Source organism: Olea europaea, unplaced genomic scaffold (assembly GCF_002742605.1).
Source record: "Olea europaea var. sylvestris unplaced genomic scaffold, O_europaea_v1 scaffold269, whole genome shotgun sequence".
Taxonomy (NCBI): Eukaryota; Viridiplantae; Streptophyta; class Magnoliopsida; order Lamiales; family Oleaceae; genus Olea; species Olea europaea.
The window spans coordinates 475713-494892 of NW_019245290.1; the positions used below are offsets into that span (position 1 = coordinate 475713).

At 33.8% G+C, this 19180-nt stretch overlaps 3 protein-coding genes across 6 annotated transcripts; 1 reads left to right on the forward strand and 2 right to left on the reverse strand.

Moving 5' to 3' along the window:
* Positions 1-7999: 7999 nt before the first annotated feature.
* On the forward strand, positions 8000-9736 carry LOC111383434. Its single transcript, XM_023007543.1, has 4 exons — positions 8000-8419; positions 8545-8680; positions 8793-9018; positions 9700-9736. The coding sequence occupies exons 1-4, from the start codon at positions 8000-8002 to the stop codon at positions 9734-9736; spliced, it is 819 nt and encodes a 272-aa protein (XP_022863311.1).
* A 2295-nt stretch (positions 9737-12031) lies between these two features.
* LOC111383444 (dihydroxy-acid dehydratase, chloroplastic-like) lies at positions 12032-12667 on the reverse strand. Its single transcript, XM_023007557.1, has 2 exons — positions 12405-12667; positions 12032-12320 (listed from the first exon to the last, which is right to left on the reverse strand). Exons 1-2 carry the CDS (start codon positions 12579-12581, stop codon positions 12270-12272), a joined length of 228 nt encoding a protein of 75 aa, XP_022863325.1. The 5' UTR covers positions 12582-12667; the 3' UTR covers positions 12032-12269.
* Positions 12668-12765: 98 nt separating this feature from the next.
* Positions 12766-18495, reverse strand: LOC111383443 (protein SUPPRESSOR OF GENE SILENCING 3). Of its 4 annotated transcripts, XM_023007553.1 has the most exons (7): positions 18356-18443; positions 17796-17897; positions 15843-16868; positions 15301-15595; positions 14652-14896; positions 14159-14316; positions 12766-13204 (listed from the first exon to the last, which is right to left on the reverse strand). In XM_023007553.1, exons 3-7 carry the CDS (start codon positions 16851-16853, stop codon positions 12976-12978), a joined length of 1938 nt encoding a protein of 645 aa, XP_022863321.1. In that variant the 5' UTR covers positions 16854-16868; positions 17796-17897; positions 18356-18443; the 3' UTR covers positions 12766-12975. The 4 variants fall into 4 exon arrangements, with proteins under 4 accessions (XP_022863321.1, XP_022863320.1, XP_022863323.1 ...); XM_023007552.1 differs by lacking the exon at positions 17796-17897 and having other exon boundaries at positions 18356-18495; XM_023007555.1 differs by lacking the exon at positions 18356-18443 and having other exon boundaries at positions 17796-17909.
* Between the last annotated feature and the right edge of the window lie 685 nt (positions 18496-19180).

The following is a 19180-nucleotide window of genomic DNA, read 5'->3' on the forward strand; positions in this document are numbered from 1 at the left end:
GAATTCACAAATCACCTACGTCATTTCAAAGCTCATTTTGAGAACTATAGCATAGATATATCGAATGGTCCAATAAAATATAAAAAATAGTTAAAATACGTCAAACGTGGGTCTTAAAAAATAGGCGAATATCTCGTCTTTAAACTATTTCAATTATTTCATTAACATTTGTTACTTTTGCACAACAAATTTCTAAATATAATTTACATCATTTTATTAAAAAAAAAATTACATAAGCATGACATTATATTTTTTCTCGAAATTTTACATTCAAAAAAGTCATACTCCATGTAAATTTTTGAATGTAAAGTTCAATGCAAATTTACATGGTCATGATTTTTTAATGTAAATTTTCAAATGTAAAATTTGGCATAATTTATTTTGCAAATTTGATTGTGCCCCTATTTGAAATGTCTGCGTCCATCACTGCCGACCATAACTAACTTTGTTAATATGGATTCAACTACAAACTATTAAAATGTTGTGTTACGACAAACAAACTATTTGAATTTAATAAAACAATGATTATATTCCAAAAATCGGGTTTGGATTTATATTAATTAGTTCATGTTTTAGTCTCATTCTTTAAAATTCATATATCTACAAACTTATTTTCAATTACACATTTCCACAACAAAATAATTTTACACATAAACCCTATACTTTTTTCCGACTTTTCAACTATGTGTTTTTCAGAAAAAACTCATTTTACAAAATCTGTTTTGTAAAAAGGGAGCTCGAACGAAGTTTTAGCATCTTGCAAAGCTCAGCACTTTACACAAGTAATTAACTTGCAATTATGTTAAGTACCGTCGAAATAAACACAACTTATGGTCGCAACACTCTCCACAATATTTAATTTTGCATGGATTGGAGTTCCTCAACGAGGTTGTTGAATTCAATTAGATGTATGCAATATAGCAATTAATGGTCGTGGGAATATTGGTCACGCATTTCAAAAGATACCAACATTAAAACTTCACCAGGATTGACGTATGAGTTGACAATGCATGCAGACCGACTGCTTATTACTGCCTCTGCTTTATTTCACTGACAACTTTGAACCCACCAGACAAGACTTGCATCCATCAACAATTAGCTTCCATTTGTATGTATTGTAAATGGATGTAAAATATATCGTTACACTAAATATATTGTTGATTTAGAAATCGACTTGTACAAGAACACGCGTCTAAGACGATGCTAGAATTGCTTAAGGGAGATCTTCTAATATTCAAATCGGTCAAATAGTTATAACATCACCATAAAAACAAGGGAAAATTGCAGCCACAGTCCCTAACCTTCATTTTGTGTTAGCGAATGTCCATAACTTTTCATAAATACGTACGTGAGGTCCATTTGAACGGAAACCGCCCAAAATACCATCAGTCGACCGGGAAAATTCCTTGAATTATTTGCTACCATTACGATTTTATTGGATGTTGATACATTTTTGGGCGATGTTTTTCAATGGTTTTATTGAATGTTGATTTCTTAACTTTCTCGGTCAATTGACGGTGTTTGAACGATTACCATCCAGATGGACCTCAAGGGCATATTTATGAAAGGTTAGGAAAAAGCCTACAAAAAATGAAAAGGTTTGGGACTACTGTTGCAGTTTTTTCTAAAGACAATAAACGTATAATTTTTATCATGACTCAATTGATATGTCATGCAGTGTTCTAACGGCATAAAATGCAGGGGTCTAGACAAGCCTAGACACGGCGTATAAAGGTGTCCTGTATGTTAAGTGTTCAGTAAGATGCTGTAAGTGTACAAGACCGTTGACAGATAATAGATTTAGTGAGTTGAAAGATCGTCCCACATGAATTAAATTTCAGTTCAAGTTTACTAGCTATGTATGGAATTCGAATTGTGTAATACAAGAAATTTTGATTTTATTATTCTAATTTAATCTAAAAGAACTATAAAAGTTTAGTTTATATCAAATTATGGATAATTATATTGGATTAGAGTCCGTTTATTGCTATCTATTTCAATTCTAAATTTGTAATCTAATTTTGTTCATGCATTCTTGACGGTCAATAAAGATAAGGGTGTGTTTGATTGCGAACATAAAATTTGTAAAGAAATAAAATAAATTCTAAGTAATTCAATTGCCTTGAACTTTTTTGTATAGAAAATATTAATTAAATCTTTTTTCTTGATTTAATTTTCAACTTAAAAAATATTATACTTGTTAATTTTTTATTGGTAGGTAGATGAGAGATATGAAGTAGATAAGAGAGAGAAAGAGAGAGTGAATAACCTAAAAAATAAAACCCACCCCTTAATAAAGAAAAAAAAATAAAATATATATATATATTGAAGAAAAATATGGTGACATGACCAAAAGTTAAAAAATAAAGCCATTCATACATGCTCTAGTATATTTAACTTCTTTTCCAAAACAAATTAAGGAGTTGTTTGAGCCACATTTTTCTAGAAAAATGAATTTTGAAATAGTGTTATGATGGAGAATGTGTGGTTAAAAGAAATGAAAAGTTATGAGTTTGCGTGTATTATTATTCTATTGAAAAATGTGTGGTTGAAATGATGTCAAATCACTGTTGAAAAATGTATTTCGATGAAAAAATGGGGCTCAAATAAGGACTAAATCTATTTAACCATGACTCGAGTCTATTTCTAACTCAACTTCGAATGAATAGAACACATTAAATTTTAGATTATAAATATGGTTGCAAAACACGATAAATGTTATTTTTAAAATCTATTACACATACGATAAATCTATTATAAGTATCCCAACATTACAAGAAGCAACTAATTATCTAATTGGCGTTCAATCAATTAAATAATGCGTGTACGCAAAATTAATCAAGAACCTCAAGATATAAACTAAATTACTGGTATTGAATTAAGTAGATAAACAATATGGTTCATTTCATCAAATACAAAAAATGAATCTAGCCTAACATATTAATATATAAATTATAAGAAGAAAAATAGAAAAACATTACTCTATTAATGAAAGAATATAAGAAATCTTGTTCTTAATTTTGAAGGTTGAAATTTTCAAAATCTTGATGTAATTGTTTTCAATTCCTTGTTAAGGCTTGATCTTTTCTTTCAAAATGATGAATTGACTCTTGTTCTTGATGATTTTGACAATATTATTGTGTATGAAGAGGCAAGAGAGAGTTCCTCCTATGTGTATCCCTTGTTTTATATTTATAAAAGCTAGAAAATATGTCAAAATTCGCGTTCAATTTGGGTTCGAAAAGAGTTTGAATTGTGAAAGGAATATGCTATTCATTTGTGAAGATAGACCCCGCATGTGCACCAGCATAAACTATTGTGCATGTGCCATTGATCTAAATGGCTCTTGGGTCGGTGAAAAGAAGGCACCACATGCGCCATGTATTGCCCGCACAACCGGTTCACTTCGGTTCATTCTTAAGCAACTTTCAATATTTTGGTCATAATGTTCTCTCCTAATATCCAGTTGAGGTGATTCAAAGTGCATTAAAAAGATAATTCAAAGGGATAGAAATATTCTAGAAATAGAAATTTTTTAGTTTAAAATTTTGCTATCCGAAAAATGGGTCTTAAGCTAAGACTGAAAATTTGGTACATAACTTTTTTCGGTTTGGAAATTGATTTGTGGAAGTACTTCAACTATTTTTCACTCATTTGACCTCCAATTGAATCTAATTGTTAATATGTAATCTTAAATCATCATTTTATGGTCCGAATAAACTATTCAATATTTACACTTTGGTCCTCAAAGTTTAGATTTCATTCGTTTTTGCCCTTTTTCATTCATTTTTTCTAATTCCACCAATTTATCCCATATTTTTCCTAAAAAATAAATTTAACATATAATTAAGTCGTACGTCATCGAAATTTATTACAATTAATATCATTTAATGGCCGTGATATGTGTATAAAATACATTTATTAAATACCCCTAAACTTGAACCATTATTTGTCCTCAAATAAAATAAACATTGGCTTAAATATAAAAGTTTTTTTAATATACATGGCTAAAAAATTTGCCTTTGGTCTCAAAATTGGAATTTATACATCAAAATTATAAACTACTTCAAAATCACATTGTTAAAATTAATTTATACTTATTCATTAAAAAATCGGTGCGTGCGTTCGAAAATTCATGTCAAGCATTATAAATTCATAAAGAGATTCATGTCCTGACCCTAAATGGTTAAATATATCATTTCTTCTCTCGTAAGATAAAATACATGCCCCAAACTTATCCTTTTAACTCTTTTCCCAAGGTATGATATAATGTTGAATTTTTATTTTTTATACTAAACCCCACCCTTTCTAGTTTGGTTAGATCTTATTAATTGCAGCTCAACACATCAACAAATGAAGATTCTCCTTTTTTTTTATTGTTTCAACATCCAAGAATTAACTAAGCTAATAACCCATTGTCAAAGGTTTAATTTTCTAAAATAAAAGTTTGCGACTTAGTCAAGGCATATAGTGTGTCTTCTAATTTATACACCACTTTTTCTAGTTTTTTTTTTCCATATTATATATGGATTTATCTCCATTAAACTTTCTGTATAACACTTGTAGCGAGTTTTTGGCCGTTGACTCCCAAGTTAGATGACTTTAAGAAATTGATTTTAAATACCCTTGCATGCTTAATTACTTTATTCATAAATGTTACGAAGAGAAGTTTCACAATAAAACAATTTTTTTTTGAATTTTTTCATGCAATGACTAGTACAATACTTTTTATTAAACACTCACACTCAAAAATCAACCTCTAACATGAGATTTTTACCTGATTTTCACCTAATTGACCTTAGTCAATTCACACAAAATTTAACACACATGATTTCCACATTCATCCCAATGTCTCGCTACAATAGCTCAATCACCTCCAAACTATCCTAAAATTGGTTTAAGGTATATAATTTAATGGTTATTTGGATTTAGCATATAAGGTCCACACGTGAATAACTTTTTGTTTTTCAATCTATTCAAATGTTGAATCAAATCATTTCTTCATGATGTAAACCATAAATCTTATGCACAAAAATATCAAATTTCACACGAATAAGCATAAATCAACCATAACATATAACTTTTCCATAATTTATAATCGTTATCAAAATATATGCTTCATAGTAGACAAATTTATGTAACCCACATAAGCACACAAAAGTAAAAATAAAAATAAATAAATAAAATCCCTCAATATCTTAAAGTAGAATAAGGAATATATAAAAATTAAGCGCAAAGAAAGAAACTAAGTACTCCCTGGTATAAATTTCAGGTAGTGGTTGGATTGGCATCAAAGTGTTCGATCACTTGCTATATCTTTTCTCTTGTCCAATATGTTCATGCATCATGTTCCTTCAAAATAGTAAAAAATAGTCATAATGTGGAATACTTTATAATAAGCTCAAAACACACAATAAAGGAAGAATATGGAGATACAATACCATATAATATTAAAAAAGAATATAAAAATACTAGTTTGTTATCTAAAAAGTAAAATAAATAAAAGAGAAGAGACGCACTTATTTATAGCTATTAGCTTGACTTTGTTATTTCGATTATTTATGGTGGTTAGAAAAGAGAGTTTACAGCCTTGCATCGGCTGCATTGATCGTTTCAATTCATCTTTGAGCTTCCAGATTATAAGATTTACATTGGTATGCCGTCTAACAATTCCACATTCTTCCTTCTTGTTCTTGTTTCTTTCCTAATGGTCGTTCTTTCGACATTCCTCAATGTCAAGTGGTTGCTCGAGTAGAGCATTCATTGTGAAGTTTTGTTGTTTTTCTTCCACCATTAAGAATAAATCACCTTTCGCAAAAACCCATTAACGGTCATGTAGTTGCTAAGAATAGTCTTTCCAAAATTAATGCATGTGCTGAGCATCTATATCAAGTATGATGTAATCAGCAGGAAAGAAGATGAGCATATTCTATACTACTCCATAATGATGCTTGAGTGTCCAGTCAGTTAGTTGTAGGATCATTGATGTTGCTTTTGGATCTTTTAATCCCAAGTTTTGGTAGATAGACAGTGGCATTGAATTAATACTTTTTCCATAATCAATTAAAGCATTTGAATCATGTGAATTTCATATAGAGCTAGGTGCAGTGCCCTAGATCTTTTAGTAGAAGATGCAACTTATGTTGTATGATTGCACTACACTCTTCTGTCAAAGTTATTGTTTCATCTACTGGCAGTTTTCTCTTTTTGGTCAACATCTCTTTAAAAAATTTAGTACAATAGGAAATCTGTAGAATGATGTCAACGAAAGGAATGTTGATGTGAAGTTTTCTGAGGACATCTAAAAACATCTTGAATTGTTTGTCCAGTTTATTGTTCTTAACCTTTGAAGGAATGGGACTGGAGGTGTGTGTTTATTGATAGGAATGATTGCCTTAACCTGTTGATTATTTGCTTCTTGATTATTTTTATTGATTTTTCAGATTGACCCACTTGTTCTTTGCCTATGGAAGGTACTTGATTATTCCTTGTCCCTTTCTTTTTCACAGTAAATTCTGGTAGCCGAACTCCACTTCTAGCTGTAATGGCATGAACCTATTTCTCTTTAAGCTATCTTCGAGGTCTTTTGAGAAAATGGAATAGGCAGAACATAAGCTCGAAAAGGGTTAACAGGCTTGATTGATGGTATCTTTATAATTGCATAATTTACAGCTTTGACTGCTAATACCTGTTCCAGTGGCTTCTTGATTAACTCTTGCTAATTTTTCAGACTGACCCACTTGTTCTTTGCCTGTGGTAGGTACCTGATTCTTCCTTGCCCCTTTCTTTTTCATAGTAATTTCTAGTAGCTAAACTCCACTTTTAGTTGTAATGGCCTAAACCTATTCCTCTTTAGGATATATTTGAAGTCCTTTTGATAAAATGGAATAGATAGAACATAAGCCCAAACAAAGGTAGCGAGCTTGACTGATGCCATCTCTATAATTGCATAATTTACAGCTTTAACTTCTAGTACTTGCTTTAGTGGCTTCTTGACTAACTTGAGTTGATTTTTTAGATTGACCTACTTGTTCTTTGTCGATGGTAGATACTTGATTCTCTTATGTCCCATTTTCTTTTGCTACTATGTCTGGATGTCGAACTCCACTTCTAGTTGTAATGGCCTGAATTTGTTCCTCTATAGGCTGTCTTCAAAGCCATTGAAAAAATGGAATAGGTAGAATATAAGCTCAAACAGGGGGTAGCAGACTTGATTTATGATGTCTCTATAATTGCATAATCTACAGCTTTAAGTGCTAATACCTGTTCCAGTGGGTTCTTTTCTATATTACTTAGTAGGTACCTTGTATTTTGTTGGCCAATGCAGCTGAGAGATCCCACATGAGTTTTCAAATTTTTTATTGTAGTTTGTTGGTTTTGGAAATTTATCTCGCTTTTGGTAATGAACAGGGCCATTAATTTTTCCAATGATTACTTCTTCTATTGTTGTTGTTGAAATCATTATGGGTTGCCCTAAATCTGACATCTTTGACCTTGATTATTAACTCAGAAGAAGTTAAGATGCTTGCTCCAACCTAGAATAGAAGTGTTGGAGTAAGGATTGTTTTGTTGTCTCTAAAAGTTATGCAAATAATTGACCTTCTCAAATTGGTACATGCATGGATGCTAATGGATAACTTGCAGTTGTATGATCTATCCCAACCCTCATAGATTGGTGTTGATTTGTGTACCATGTTCATATTTTGACTTGGTTTGTCCAACTTCTTTCTTAGTACTTCCAGCCCAGTTGACATTGTTGTCACTGCATTTATGTTGTGAATCATAGCTATATTCCTTGCCACTTATCTGTCTGTTGGTCACATGGAACGATTTTCTGTAATTTTCTCAAAAAGTTCTTGCTCAACATGAACTTGAAGTGGAATATCATTAATAAATTGAAAAAGAATGAGATTGTAAATAGTATATAGATGTCACCACATCAAGTTTAAAAAATGAGAATGTAAATGATCTTGCTCAACATAAACTTGAAGTGACAAAAATGAGAAGCCAAGAATATGATGGTGCTAATAATATACAGGGCGCTCGGAATGGACTTCAGGCATTATTTCTTAGAGATTGTCCGTATGTGTATTACATCCACTGTTTTGCTCATCGATTACAGTTTGTATTGGTTTATGCAGCTAAAGAAGTTGATGTTATGTGGGAGTTCTTTTCTCATCTGGACAATATTATCAATATTATCACTTCTTTCCCTAAGTGCATTACGGAGTTACAATCTACTCAAGGAAATGAAATTGAGTATATGTTAGCTACTAGGGAGAGTGAGTCGAGAAGCGGAGCAAATCAAGTAGGTAATTTACAACGATCAGGAGCAACTCGTTGGAGTTCTCATTATGACTCTATAAAGAGCTTAATAGATATGTATAATGCAACTTCCAAAACGTTTGAAAATCTTAATGTTCATTGTTCAAATGGAAGATCCTGAGGCAAAGTTCGTGGTACAAACATATGAAAAGTTTTGATTTTATGTTCAGTTTGCATTTAATGCATACCATCATGAGAATAACCGAAGTTCTTTGTTAGGCCCTTCAAAGGAAATCTCAAGACATCTTGACCGCTATGAAATTCGTTTCTACTACAACAAAACTCCTCCACAAACTAAGAGATGATGATTGGGAAGAATTTCTTGAGGAAGTGAAAAAGTTTTGCTCAAAACATGGTATTGAGATACCATATTTAGAAAAGTTTATATAAGGTTGGTCCTTGTCGTTCTAGTGATCCAATTACAATAAAGCATCATTATAACTCTGATGTTTTCAATGGAGCAATAGATTACATATTGATGGAATTAAATACAAGATTCAATGATACATCAGTTGAACTTCTCACACTCAGTGCAGCTTTGGATTCTAGAGATTCATTTGCATCATTTAACAGTCTCGATATTTGTGCACTTGCTGAGAAATTCTATCCTAAAAATTTTTCAAGCCAAGATATTCGTACTTTGGAATATGAGTTGCGACACTATGAGCTAGAGAGATTGAATCTCGATTTCAAGTATCTACACTTGTTGAGTTATATTGACAGTTAACTGAGAGTAGAAGATCGGAGATTTATATTATGGTTACTAGACTGATTCGTCTTGTACTGACTTTACCTATTTCTATCGCGACTACTGAGCGAATATTTTCAACAATGAAACATGTGAAGATGGATCTTCGTAACAAATGGAGGATAACTTCATGCTGATTGTATGACACTCTTCATCGAACGAGAACTTGCTCAAAAGATAGATATAGATTCTATGGTAGAAGAATTTTATGTTTTAAAACCTCGTCGGGAATAGCTTCAAATTAAATGAATTTGACTTTAATATAATATATAAATTTATTATATTGACTTTTAAATTTTAGCCTGTGCGCCAAAAATTTTCAGAATCTGCCCATGCTTTTGACAATGGAAATTTATTATGCTAGGGATACATTTTCTAAGTGTTCCATTATGTCTACTTCAAGACATTGTGTGGTGGACATTTTTTCTTTCCTTTTCCTCCCTTTGGTATTACCTATTTCCTTATACACGTAGCAACCAAGGCCTCTTGTTTATTCCTCCTGCCATGGGAATGTTGAATGGGAATGTATAGCAAATTGATCTTCCACTTTATTTGTTTTTAATTTACCAAGTGCAGTTTTTGTTTGTTCATATTTTTCTACATAAACTATAATTTAATGGTTGCAGTTTCAGTCTTGTTAAAGCTTTGTTTATGTGTCTTTGAGAAGACTGCCAGCACACGATACGAGCACTTGGATTTTACAAATAAAATATTGGAGATTTGAATAACAGCCCTATAAATTTTGTTCAGTTTGATAATTTAAATTAATTATTTAAGAAAAAAAAGTTTTTAAATAATGAAAAATGATTTATTAGGTACGTTTGCTTGACAAAGTAAGCAAATAGTAATAGACTTATTCACTAAGTTATAAGAGCACTAAATTTGCTATAACAACGCTAGTCAAAAACGACTTTGAACATGTTTGAATTATTTTATAAAACTGTTTTGTCTGACTATAAAGGTCCATTTGATTGAAAGAATGAAATTTGAGTGGAAAGAAAACGAATTCTAGAAAAGTGAATTGCTTAGAATTTGTTTTATTGGAAATTGTCAATTAAATGTGTTTGATTAATATAATTTTTCACTTCAAAAATGTTGAAATTTGGATCTCTTGGTATTCGTTTGGCTTTGTTTTCCATAAAAATTGTCAATTAAATAGAGAAATTTTTTTTATGATTGTAGATAGAATTTGTTTTCATTGCACAAAAAAAAAAAAAAAAAAAGAAGTTATTCCTAAAAAATCCAATTCTCACCAAAACCAAAAGAATTGGAATTCCTTCAAAACCAAGAAAACGCCATCACGTGAGGAAAAAGTAGGAAAGTAATTCCATGAAAAATTTAGTGTATCATAAAACACAAATTTGGTGGTTCCATGGAAAATGGTGCTTTCAAACAGGCCCTAAGCGTTTTTAAAGAAAACTAGCATAATGTAGATTCATCCGAAAACTCTTCTAACAAAAAAGAAGCAGCTCTATAGAACGACTCTATACAAATGAGCTTCAATTGCGTATTTAATATATTGGTTTGAATAATTAACAAATTTTACAAAAGAAATTCTCATCTTGAATCATATTAAGTGTCCGATTCAACTTACCAAATATGAATCGGACAATCACTCAATACTCTCTTTTTTCTGCATCCCGCCCCCGGGGTATAGCCCAGTGGTGAAAATGACAAGAGTGAGGTTATTTCACGTCTTGCTGACAGCCGCAATGTGGGGGTTCGATTTCTGAGACATGGAATTGGACTCATTGTAGGCGCAGTGTACAAGCAGCTCTTGTTCCTTGGCCTATTGCGGCACATCCCGCGATTTATCTCCCTCACAAAGCTCTAGGAGCGGGGCGGTGGAGGCCCTCAAGGTTGGAGTTTAACCTTTTTTTTTTTTTTTTTTATCTGCATCCCTATTAACTTCTTGCATTCAATACTTTTAGCTGCTGTCCAATACATTATTTAGCCAACCAATGGGCTCAATTTGTTTCATAGACCAATTATCTTTCTGTTTCATCTTCAATTCATTTCCATTTTTGAAAAATCATTCATATTCATGTTGTATTGAATTGAAAAGGGGAAAAGACCCCACATTTCACACACTATCTTATTCTTTACGATTTTGCTAGCTATGAAAGTTTACATATCCAAAACGAGTGTTGTTCAAAAGAAGAAAATTAGGGATCTTTTCATTCCAATTCATTGGAAAGTTTTAGGGAAACCTCATATTGGATAGAAGTGAAGGATAAGTAATTGTCACTGCCATTTTTTTAAATAATTTCTTACAATTGGGAAGTTGATTTTGGCCTTGGTTAGGGATGCCAATGAGCCGAGTTGAGTTGGTTCGTGAACCGAAATTTGAGGCTCGAGTTTAGCTCGAATAAAATGATCGAGCTTTTTTTCGAGCTCAAACTGAGCTAAGCAAAAGCTCGACAAAAAAATTAGGCTTGGGTCTTTCTGAGCTGAGGAAGCTGCCTTTTTCTAATGCAGTCGGTTACTGCTTGCTGCCTTAATTTTATTTGCTACCTTTAATATATATATATATATAGGCTTGTGAGCCTGAACCAGCAAGCCACTTGGGCTGGTTCGTGCTTTGCCCAGCAACCCAAAATAGGGCTCGGTCCAAGCCTCGAGCTAGACGGGATAAATTTTTTTTTTTGAGCCAAGTCACGGGTGGCCCGAGCCGACGAACCCGATTGCCATCCCTAACTATGGTGCAACAAACAAGCTATGTGTTGAGTCTCGCCTTTTGAAAATAAATTTATAAAAAATGATTTTTTTGAAATAATGTGTTGTTAAAAATTAGAAACAAAAATTTGAACTTATTTATAAAATTATTTTATTGAGAATATACGATTAAAAAAATGAATTGGAAAAAAATGAGTTTCAATGAATGAGCAATAAAAAAAAAAAAGGCATAAAAAAATGAAAAAGAAGGGGGAAAGAAAAAAGAAAAGAAAAAATTGCTCAGAAAAATCTGTTTAACACCACAATATTCAAAGAAATTCCCATATAATTCAATCAACAGCCAAATGAAGGATGGGAAAAGACTAGACATGCAACTACGAATTCTAAGAGTAGGATATCGTGAATTTAATCGTAATGGAAAATCAAGCATAAACTCGGTTACTCTAATCAGCCGCAAGAAATATGCGCCCCAAGTACTACAGTTGGTGTTTCTCTATGCCTTCCTACCAACGCATTTCTACTATTCATCGGTAACACATCCCTTTGAAGCTGCTTGAACGCTCTTTATGTATTGAAAATAAAGAAAATCCCGGTTTGATGAATTGGCTACTACAAACTTTGGAATAATGTGTATAGCAATGAACATTCCTCATACCTTGTAAAGAACACCTCGTTCAGCCTTAGAAGGTGGGGGAGTCCATTTCTTTCTGCTCTCCTTCAGTTCCTCGTCTGTTAAATGCACATCCATTCTTCTCTTCTCAATATCACTAAGACCAATTGGACCACCTTCCTGAAATTTGTAATTCATTTTAGAGTGAACACAATACTTCATTAGATAGCCAAAGCATACATAGATTGGAGCGTACCCCGGGAAAAGATTTTTAACACAAATAGCAAGGAATCCCAGATCATTTGCTGCCAATACAAAAGTCAAATCCAAAAGAGAATAACCAACCAACAAAACCCGTTTCAACACAAGCAAGACACTAGCGAGCACTAAATTTGCTATAACAACGTTCGGAAGGATAATATACTATTAAATTGGCTCATAATTAACAAAACATTATAGTAAACTTGCCCTTGATAAATTAAAAACAAAGAGGGGTCAAATTCAGACGTTCCATTTGCAAACAAAAACAGGTGCCAAATTCGCCATTGCGATCTATTTGGGTATTTCTAAGCGAGAACGGTAAAACTTCTATTTAAACCATAACAAGGCCACCAGGCTAAATTTCTTGGTTTCCAAGCTGCTTTGAATCATGTGGGGTGTATTTTTCCATCAGCCTATTGAATTCTTCATCAAATTCCTTCTCAAGGGCAACCTCTTCTTCCAAGTGCTTACGCCTCAAAGAAACCATCCGCTCCTCGTGAACTTTCATCAATTTTTCCCTCTCAGCAACATATTCTTCCATTTCTTCGTCCTGTAGCCGGATAAATTTTTCAATTTTCTCCTCCCTGAAATGAAATCATCAAAATAGTAAGAACAGTAAAATAAAACCTACTAAAGCCAGATTTGTAGCAAAAACAGTAACAACATAACATAACAAGAGATCCAAACAGAGCCACTGCAATGATCAATAAATTAATTTAAGAGTCCTAAAATTGCTACTGCCTATCAATACTGTAATTTGAAATCCCTCTCCTAAATATTAATAAACATGTAAGGTTTCACGACAAAAATCGGAGTTTTTATTTTCTGTAAAAATATTGCTAATATGAGAAATAGTATTTTTTTTCATAAAACGAAGAATCTCTCTGTATAATTTGGCAAGCACACAAGCAAATAATTATTTATTCGTAACTTCAGATTAGAAAAAACCCCCAGAGCTGTTTAAGGCAAGCTCCAATGTGCCCTTCCTAAATGTATTTTGATATCACTTAGGATGTGTTTAATTGACTATATTTTTCATGGAAAATCCCTTTTCCACCCAAATTCCTATTTTTCGGGTGTTTGATTGATATTTTTTCCATGGAAAATATCTTCCAAAAGTTGGTCACGTGGTCATGTTTCCTCAAAAATAGGAAAGCATTTTCTTTATGTGGAAGTAGGTTTTTATTTTCAAGGCAATTTACGCTTCCCAAATACTCAATTTTACTCTCTGTTCTAACAAGTTCCCAAAAAAATGACTATTTTCATGTAAAATACTGGCTATCGAACACCAAAAGATGGAAAAGTACAACATTTTCTAAATTGAAAATTAAGCAAATCAAACACATTTAATTAACAATTTTCATGCAAATAAGTTCTAGGCAACAACTTATTTTCTTTTCATGTAAGTTTCATGCTTGCAATCAAACACGTCCATAATCTCAATAAATGGAATTCCATGCTAAACCTTACACCAAGACTGATGGATTGCAATTGAAAAAGAATTGCTTATGAGACCAAAGGATGTCAAAAGCTATTACCTGCTTTGGCGATCCCCAATTGACGACAGGTTTACTACAGTCTCTGTAACCTTCACGCGCTGATCCTGCTGAATCTTCTCAAAAGTCTCCTCCTTCACATTTCTGGCATCATATAATTGCTTGATCTGATCTTTGAAGAATTGCTCTTGGTAATCCATCTGATAAAAAAATAAAATAATTATTGCGTCAATAACAGAGATCCCTTCAGCCTTTACATTCGATGAATATACAAAACTTTAATATTCTGGATCTTGTGAAAAAACTGATTCTGGAGTGTAGTTGAACAAAGCTCAAGGTTTTTCAATTCATCAGTTCCTGATACATGAGTTGATTCCGGCTTTTTTTAACAAACCTCAAAGAACATGATCATTCACAGCCAACTGAAAGTAGATTGGGAGCTCCAATCCCTAGAAATTACTCAATACTTTATCTTATTTGCAACAATTAAAAATCAGCTTTTTGCTTTGATATCTATAGAAAATACCAAACATACCTCTTCTTTGTGTTGCTCGTGATGCATTTTGGTCCTCAGTCTTACAATCCGGTTTTCTTCCATCGTCTTTCTCAGCTTTTCAGATATCAAACCAAAAGACTCTTCAAGAGCTTTATTGTTTCTCTGTTCTTTGGCAACTTTATTCTTAAACCACATCAGCTGTTGGTTATCTTCACTCATCTGCTTCATTTGATTCACAACCATTTCTTGATAGGATCTCATTTCATACTTCAGCTTGGATTTTCCTAAGCATTTTTCAGCATGTTAAGCTATAAATTAAAATCAAAACTAAAGAATTTTTTAAGAGATTCACTTGTCCCATACCTGGATAGACAACTTGAGTGGAGGGTATACATGTATATATACAGTTATGTTAAAATCAAACTAAGCCCTTGTTTGAGCCCCATTCTTGCCAAAAAAAAATGCATTTTTGAATAGTGTAATGATGGGAAATGTGTGGTTAAAAAATAAAGAAAAGTTTTGGATTTAAGTGTAATATTATTTTAATGAAAAATGTGTGGTTAAAACGAAGTCAAATCACTGTTGAAAAATATATTCTAATGGAAATAATTGGGCCCAAACAAGGTCTAAACATATAAATGAATGACATAATATATATTATACATATATAAAGAGAGAGAGAGAGAACCATGACAATGGTAGTTAAACTTGTCCAAGTCTCGCATCTCTGCCATGTAGCCATAGAGTTGACGTTGTCCACCGGGATAGAAAGGAACCCTATTCTGCTCCCAACCCTTCTTATCTCTACCATTATCTTCAAAATGTTTGCTTAATCGCTCAGCCTCTGCATATCCCACTGCTGAAGCCTCAAAAATCAGAACGCTTATGCCCCGATGCCCCTGTGGACCATATGAATGTCGAGCCTTCACTGCAGCATATGGACTGAAATAGTCGAGAAGCTCTTGATTTCCCATGCCAGCCCACTGATTATTGCAGTTCATAATAACACGAGTTCTAGTGTAAATAATTTCGTACATAACATATATACATACATAATCATAATAATAACATCAAGCCTACATTTGGAAAATTTATAAATGGTTCATTAGTAGGAATACTAAGACGAATAGTAGCGAGTCCCACAACATTTTTAAATTAATATTTGACTTCACTTAATTTATAGACCAATTTATAGATTGTATCCAAATGGAGGCTAACATGTCATCATACCTGATCCTTATCATCTTTTTCAAGCCTGGTATTCATGATGATCACCATAGGAGGCCATACTATCTCTTTATCAGCTATTTCTTTCAGACCTTTCCATTTCCCAAAAGTTTCACCAGCCGTTACTACTGAAGTTCCCCTTCTCTTCAACTCCTCATCCAAAAGCTCAGCAAGTTCTCTATGAAGCTTCATCCTTTTGGATCCTTTAGTTCTCGCATGAGAAATAAGGGGCTGCAAGCCACGATACCAATCTATAGCCCCAGGACCTCCTTTGCAAGCTGGGCAGTGCCATTGTCTTTCTGGTTCATTGATCTGCTCAACAGTCAAAGTATCAAGACAATCAAAAAGTTCCTTAAACCATCTGTTCTTCTTCCGCGTTTCGTGACTCTTTTGGCTTTCATCTGAATCGAAGTCATCACTGAGAAGCCCCTCGTCAGTGTCATCATCCACATCTGACAACTCCTCTTCCTCTTCCTCGTCGTCAACATCAGCAGCCAGAGCATCCCCAGGATTAAATCTTTGTCCATCTTCTGAGGACTGATTAGAAGTTCTGGTAGACCATTCCCACCCATTCTTTAGAGGAGGAGGAATTACTGCAGGTGTCGCAACGTAGTTAGTGTCAGGACATAGGTTAGATGATTGGAGTTTACCATTTCCTCTGCCCATAGATCTTCTAGAATCAGAAGGAAGTGCAGGCTGGGTCTGGCCAGATCCACCAGAATTTCGCAATCCCAACTTTTGCACAGTATCTGGATTGTCCCATGCCCTGTGAGGAGGATTGGAATTCTTAGGACCCCATTGTTTTGGAGCACTACTTCCAGTCCTGTTTTTTGACTTCTTTCCATACACCACCCCCCACCCATCATCTTGTGTAGAACCCAAATTCAAATCTGACACTCCATGACTTAATTGTTCAACAGCAGGGCTAGAGACATTTGAGACCCCTTTCCCCTTAAATGATGGACCAGAAGGACCACTACTGGAAGGATTCGAACCCCATTTTCCCGAACTCATCTTCGTACAAAGTCTCTGAACAGATCAAATCACAGTGAGAACAAGATATAGGAAACATTATTCCAACACATAAACAACTCCAGCACACCTGTGTACACCATACCGAAAAGTTACATAAATTACTAAAATTTAAATATTCTCGTCGTTCAAAATTTTAAACAATAAAAATTAACCTAATTTAGTTTCTATGCTGTTTAATTTTAGAAGATAGATGTAAAATACAACTCATAGGACTTAATGTGCACGAAAAGGTTTAACTGCATTGGACATTTCAATAGATATAGTGTTAGATAGAATGAAGGGGCAAAAAGAGATTTAACGTATAATGTATCCAACCCTGCAGTGATCTTGAATAGGAATCCTACAGCGATAGAATCCCCACAAAATACCACAAGAGAGCACCAGTTATTTGTATCCTGTCAAAGTCTTGGCACATTGATCAAAGCAGGTAGCACCAGTAGACCCAGAATGGCTACTGCTTAGCTCCCCGCTCGCTTGGGAACATTACCGAATGGTCCTACGCTTCAAGGGGAGCGCAAGGCTCACTCTTCAGGTCTGCTTTCCTCGGGCTCCTTTTTTGGAATACACCGAGAGAAGCAGCCCCTAGATTGAAATGGAAAAATCTCGAAATTAGACAAGAATTCTATTAGTCGGTGACATGCCAAAGGAGACTCATCAAAACTGTATGCAGAATTATGCAAAGTACTTATCAATATAACAAATGGAAAAGAGTGATTCAAAACAGTGTATGCATCAAAATGCCCCCATCCAAACATTTTCTATAATGGAAATGGTTTCAAAAGAAAGTATTTAATAAATCAGTCATTAGACTCCTTGTAGGCATGATATTGATGAGAAAATAAAACTAAAGAAAATTTATTTCCATCAGCTTTTTGTCCTTTTTCTTAATGACCGTGGGTCTCCGGACGAGTTTACACGCACCTCAACTCCCACGGAGTCACCTTAGTGGCCCTAGGACTCGAAGCGGTGACCATTTGGAGCAAACCAAGAGCTATCCTCAGGTTCCATCAGCTTTTTATCCTTCTAAAACAGAAACTACATTTAAATATTATTCAAGGGAACACAGAGCGAAAAATGGATACCCCACCAAAAAAGGAAAAAACCCCCCCAAAAGCAAATTTAACTACTTCAAAACAAAGTTAAATCACATTAAAAATCAAAGAAAAACATTTTGTACATTAAAAATTAAAAAAAAAATAAAATCGTAATATGGGGATTTCCATTATGTTTTCTTGAAACGATCGCGAGAAAATCGTTTTTCTCGCATTTCATGCCTGTGTCAACGTTCACTTACAGAAACATCCAGAAGCCTAAGTACACTGTTACTTTAATACTGCACATAGATAGACCTACGCATACAGGAACACAATCTATGAATGGAAAATAGATAGAATCGCTCAGATTTAACGGCAAGCGATACTAGGAAAGTACCAAATCAAATGTGAGCTCGCGACGAGGCACGCAACTAAAAATTTACTTACGCGGGCGATTGAGCGACACGCTCCGATCGGAGTATCTTTCCGGTACAACTGCAGAGAGAAATGGCGTGACAGACAAGACAAAAGCAAGCCAAAGCAGGCAAGTGAGCGTACTAAGTATAGTGTAAATTACGGACTTCAAATTGTCTTCCAATTTGGTTAATAGTAAAGCAATTTTAAGTAATCCTAAATTTCAGTAAAATTGCGTTTTTATTCACTTCTTACTACACTAATAATCCCATTTTTCTTTTTCTTTGTTTTTTCTTTTTTTTTTTGTTTTGATATTCAGGTATCCACCTTATAGTGACTAAATCCTGGAGTCTACACCTTGACCCTTCAAGCTGCAGACAGGTTAAACCGCAAGTTGTGCCCCAAACTGACCAGTGCTCAAAAGCCCCCCCAACTGATCTGCCAAAGTGTCAAACAAGTCGTTTCTCATCTTTGCACATTGCCTTCCAGTAGAGTTCCAGCCTTCCAGGATAAATCCCACCTTCCAGGAGAATATCTGCCTTCCAAGAGCTTTCCAGGAATCGAACTCACGGCCTCTGATCTGCCAGCCTTGAAACGCTCTTATCTTTGCCAGTTGGGATGTGCCCTCGGGGGTAATAATCCCATTTTTCTAGGTTTGAGCAACCGTGGCTCTAGTTTAGAGAGAGATTCAGGCCCGTTTGATTTCTATTCTTATCATAATATATATTTTTTTTTAATCTCACATTTTTCATTAAAATAATATTACACTTATATAAAAAAAAATTTCCTTATTTTTCATCCATACATTCTACATCAATCTACTATTATAAAATTCATTTTCCCATAAAAAGTTGTGTC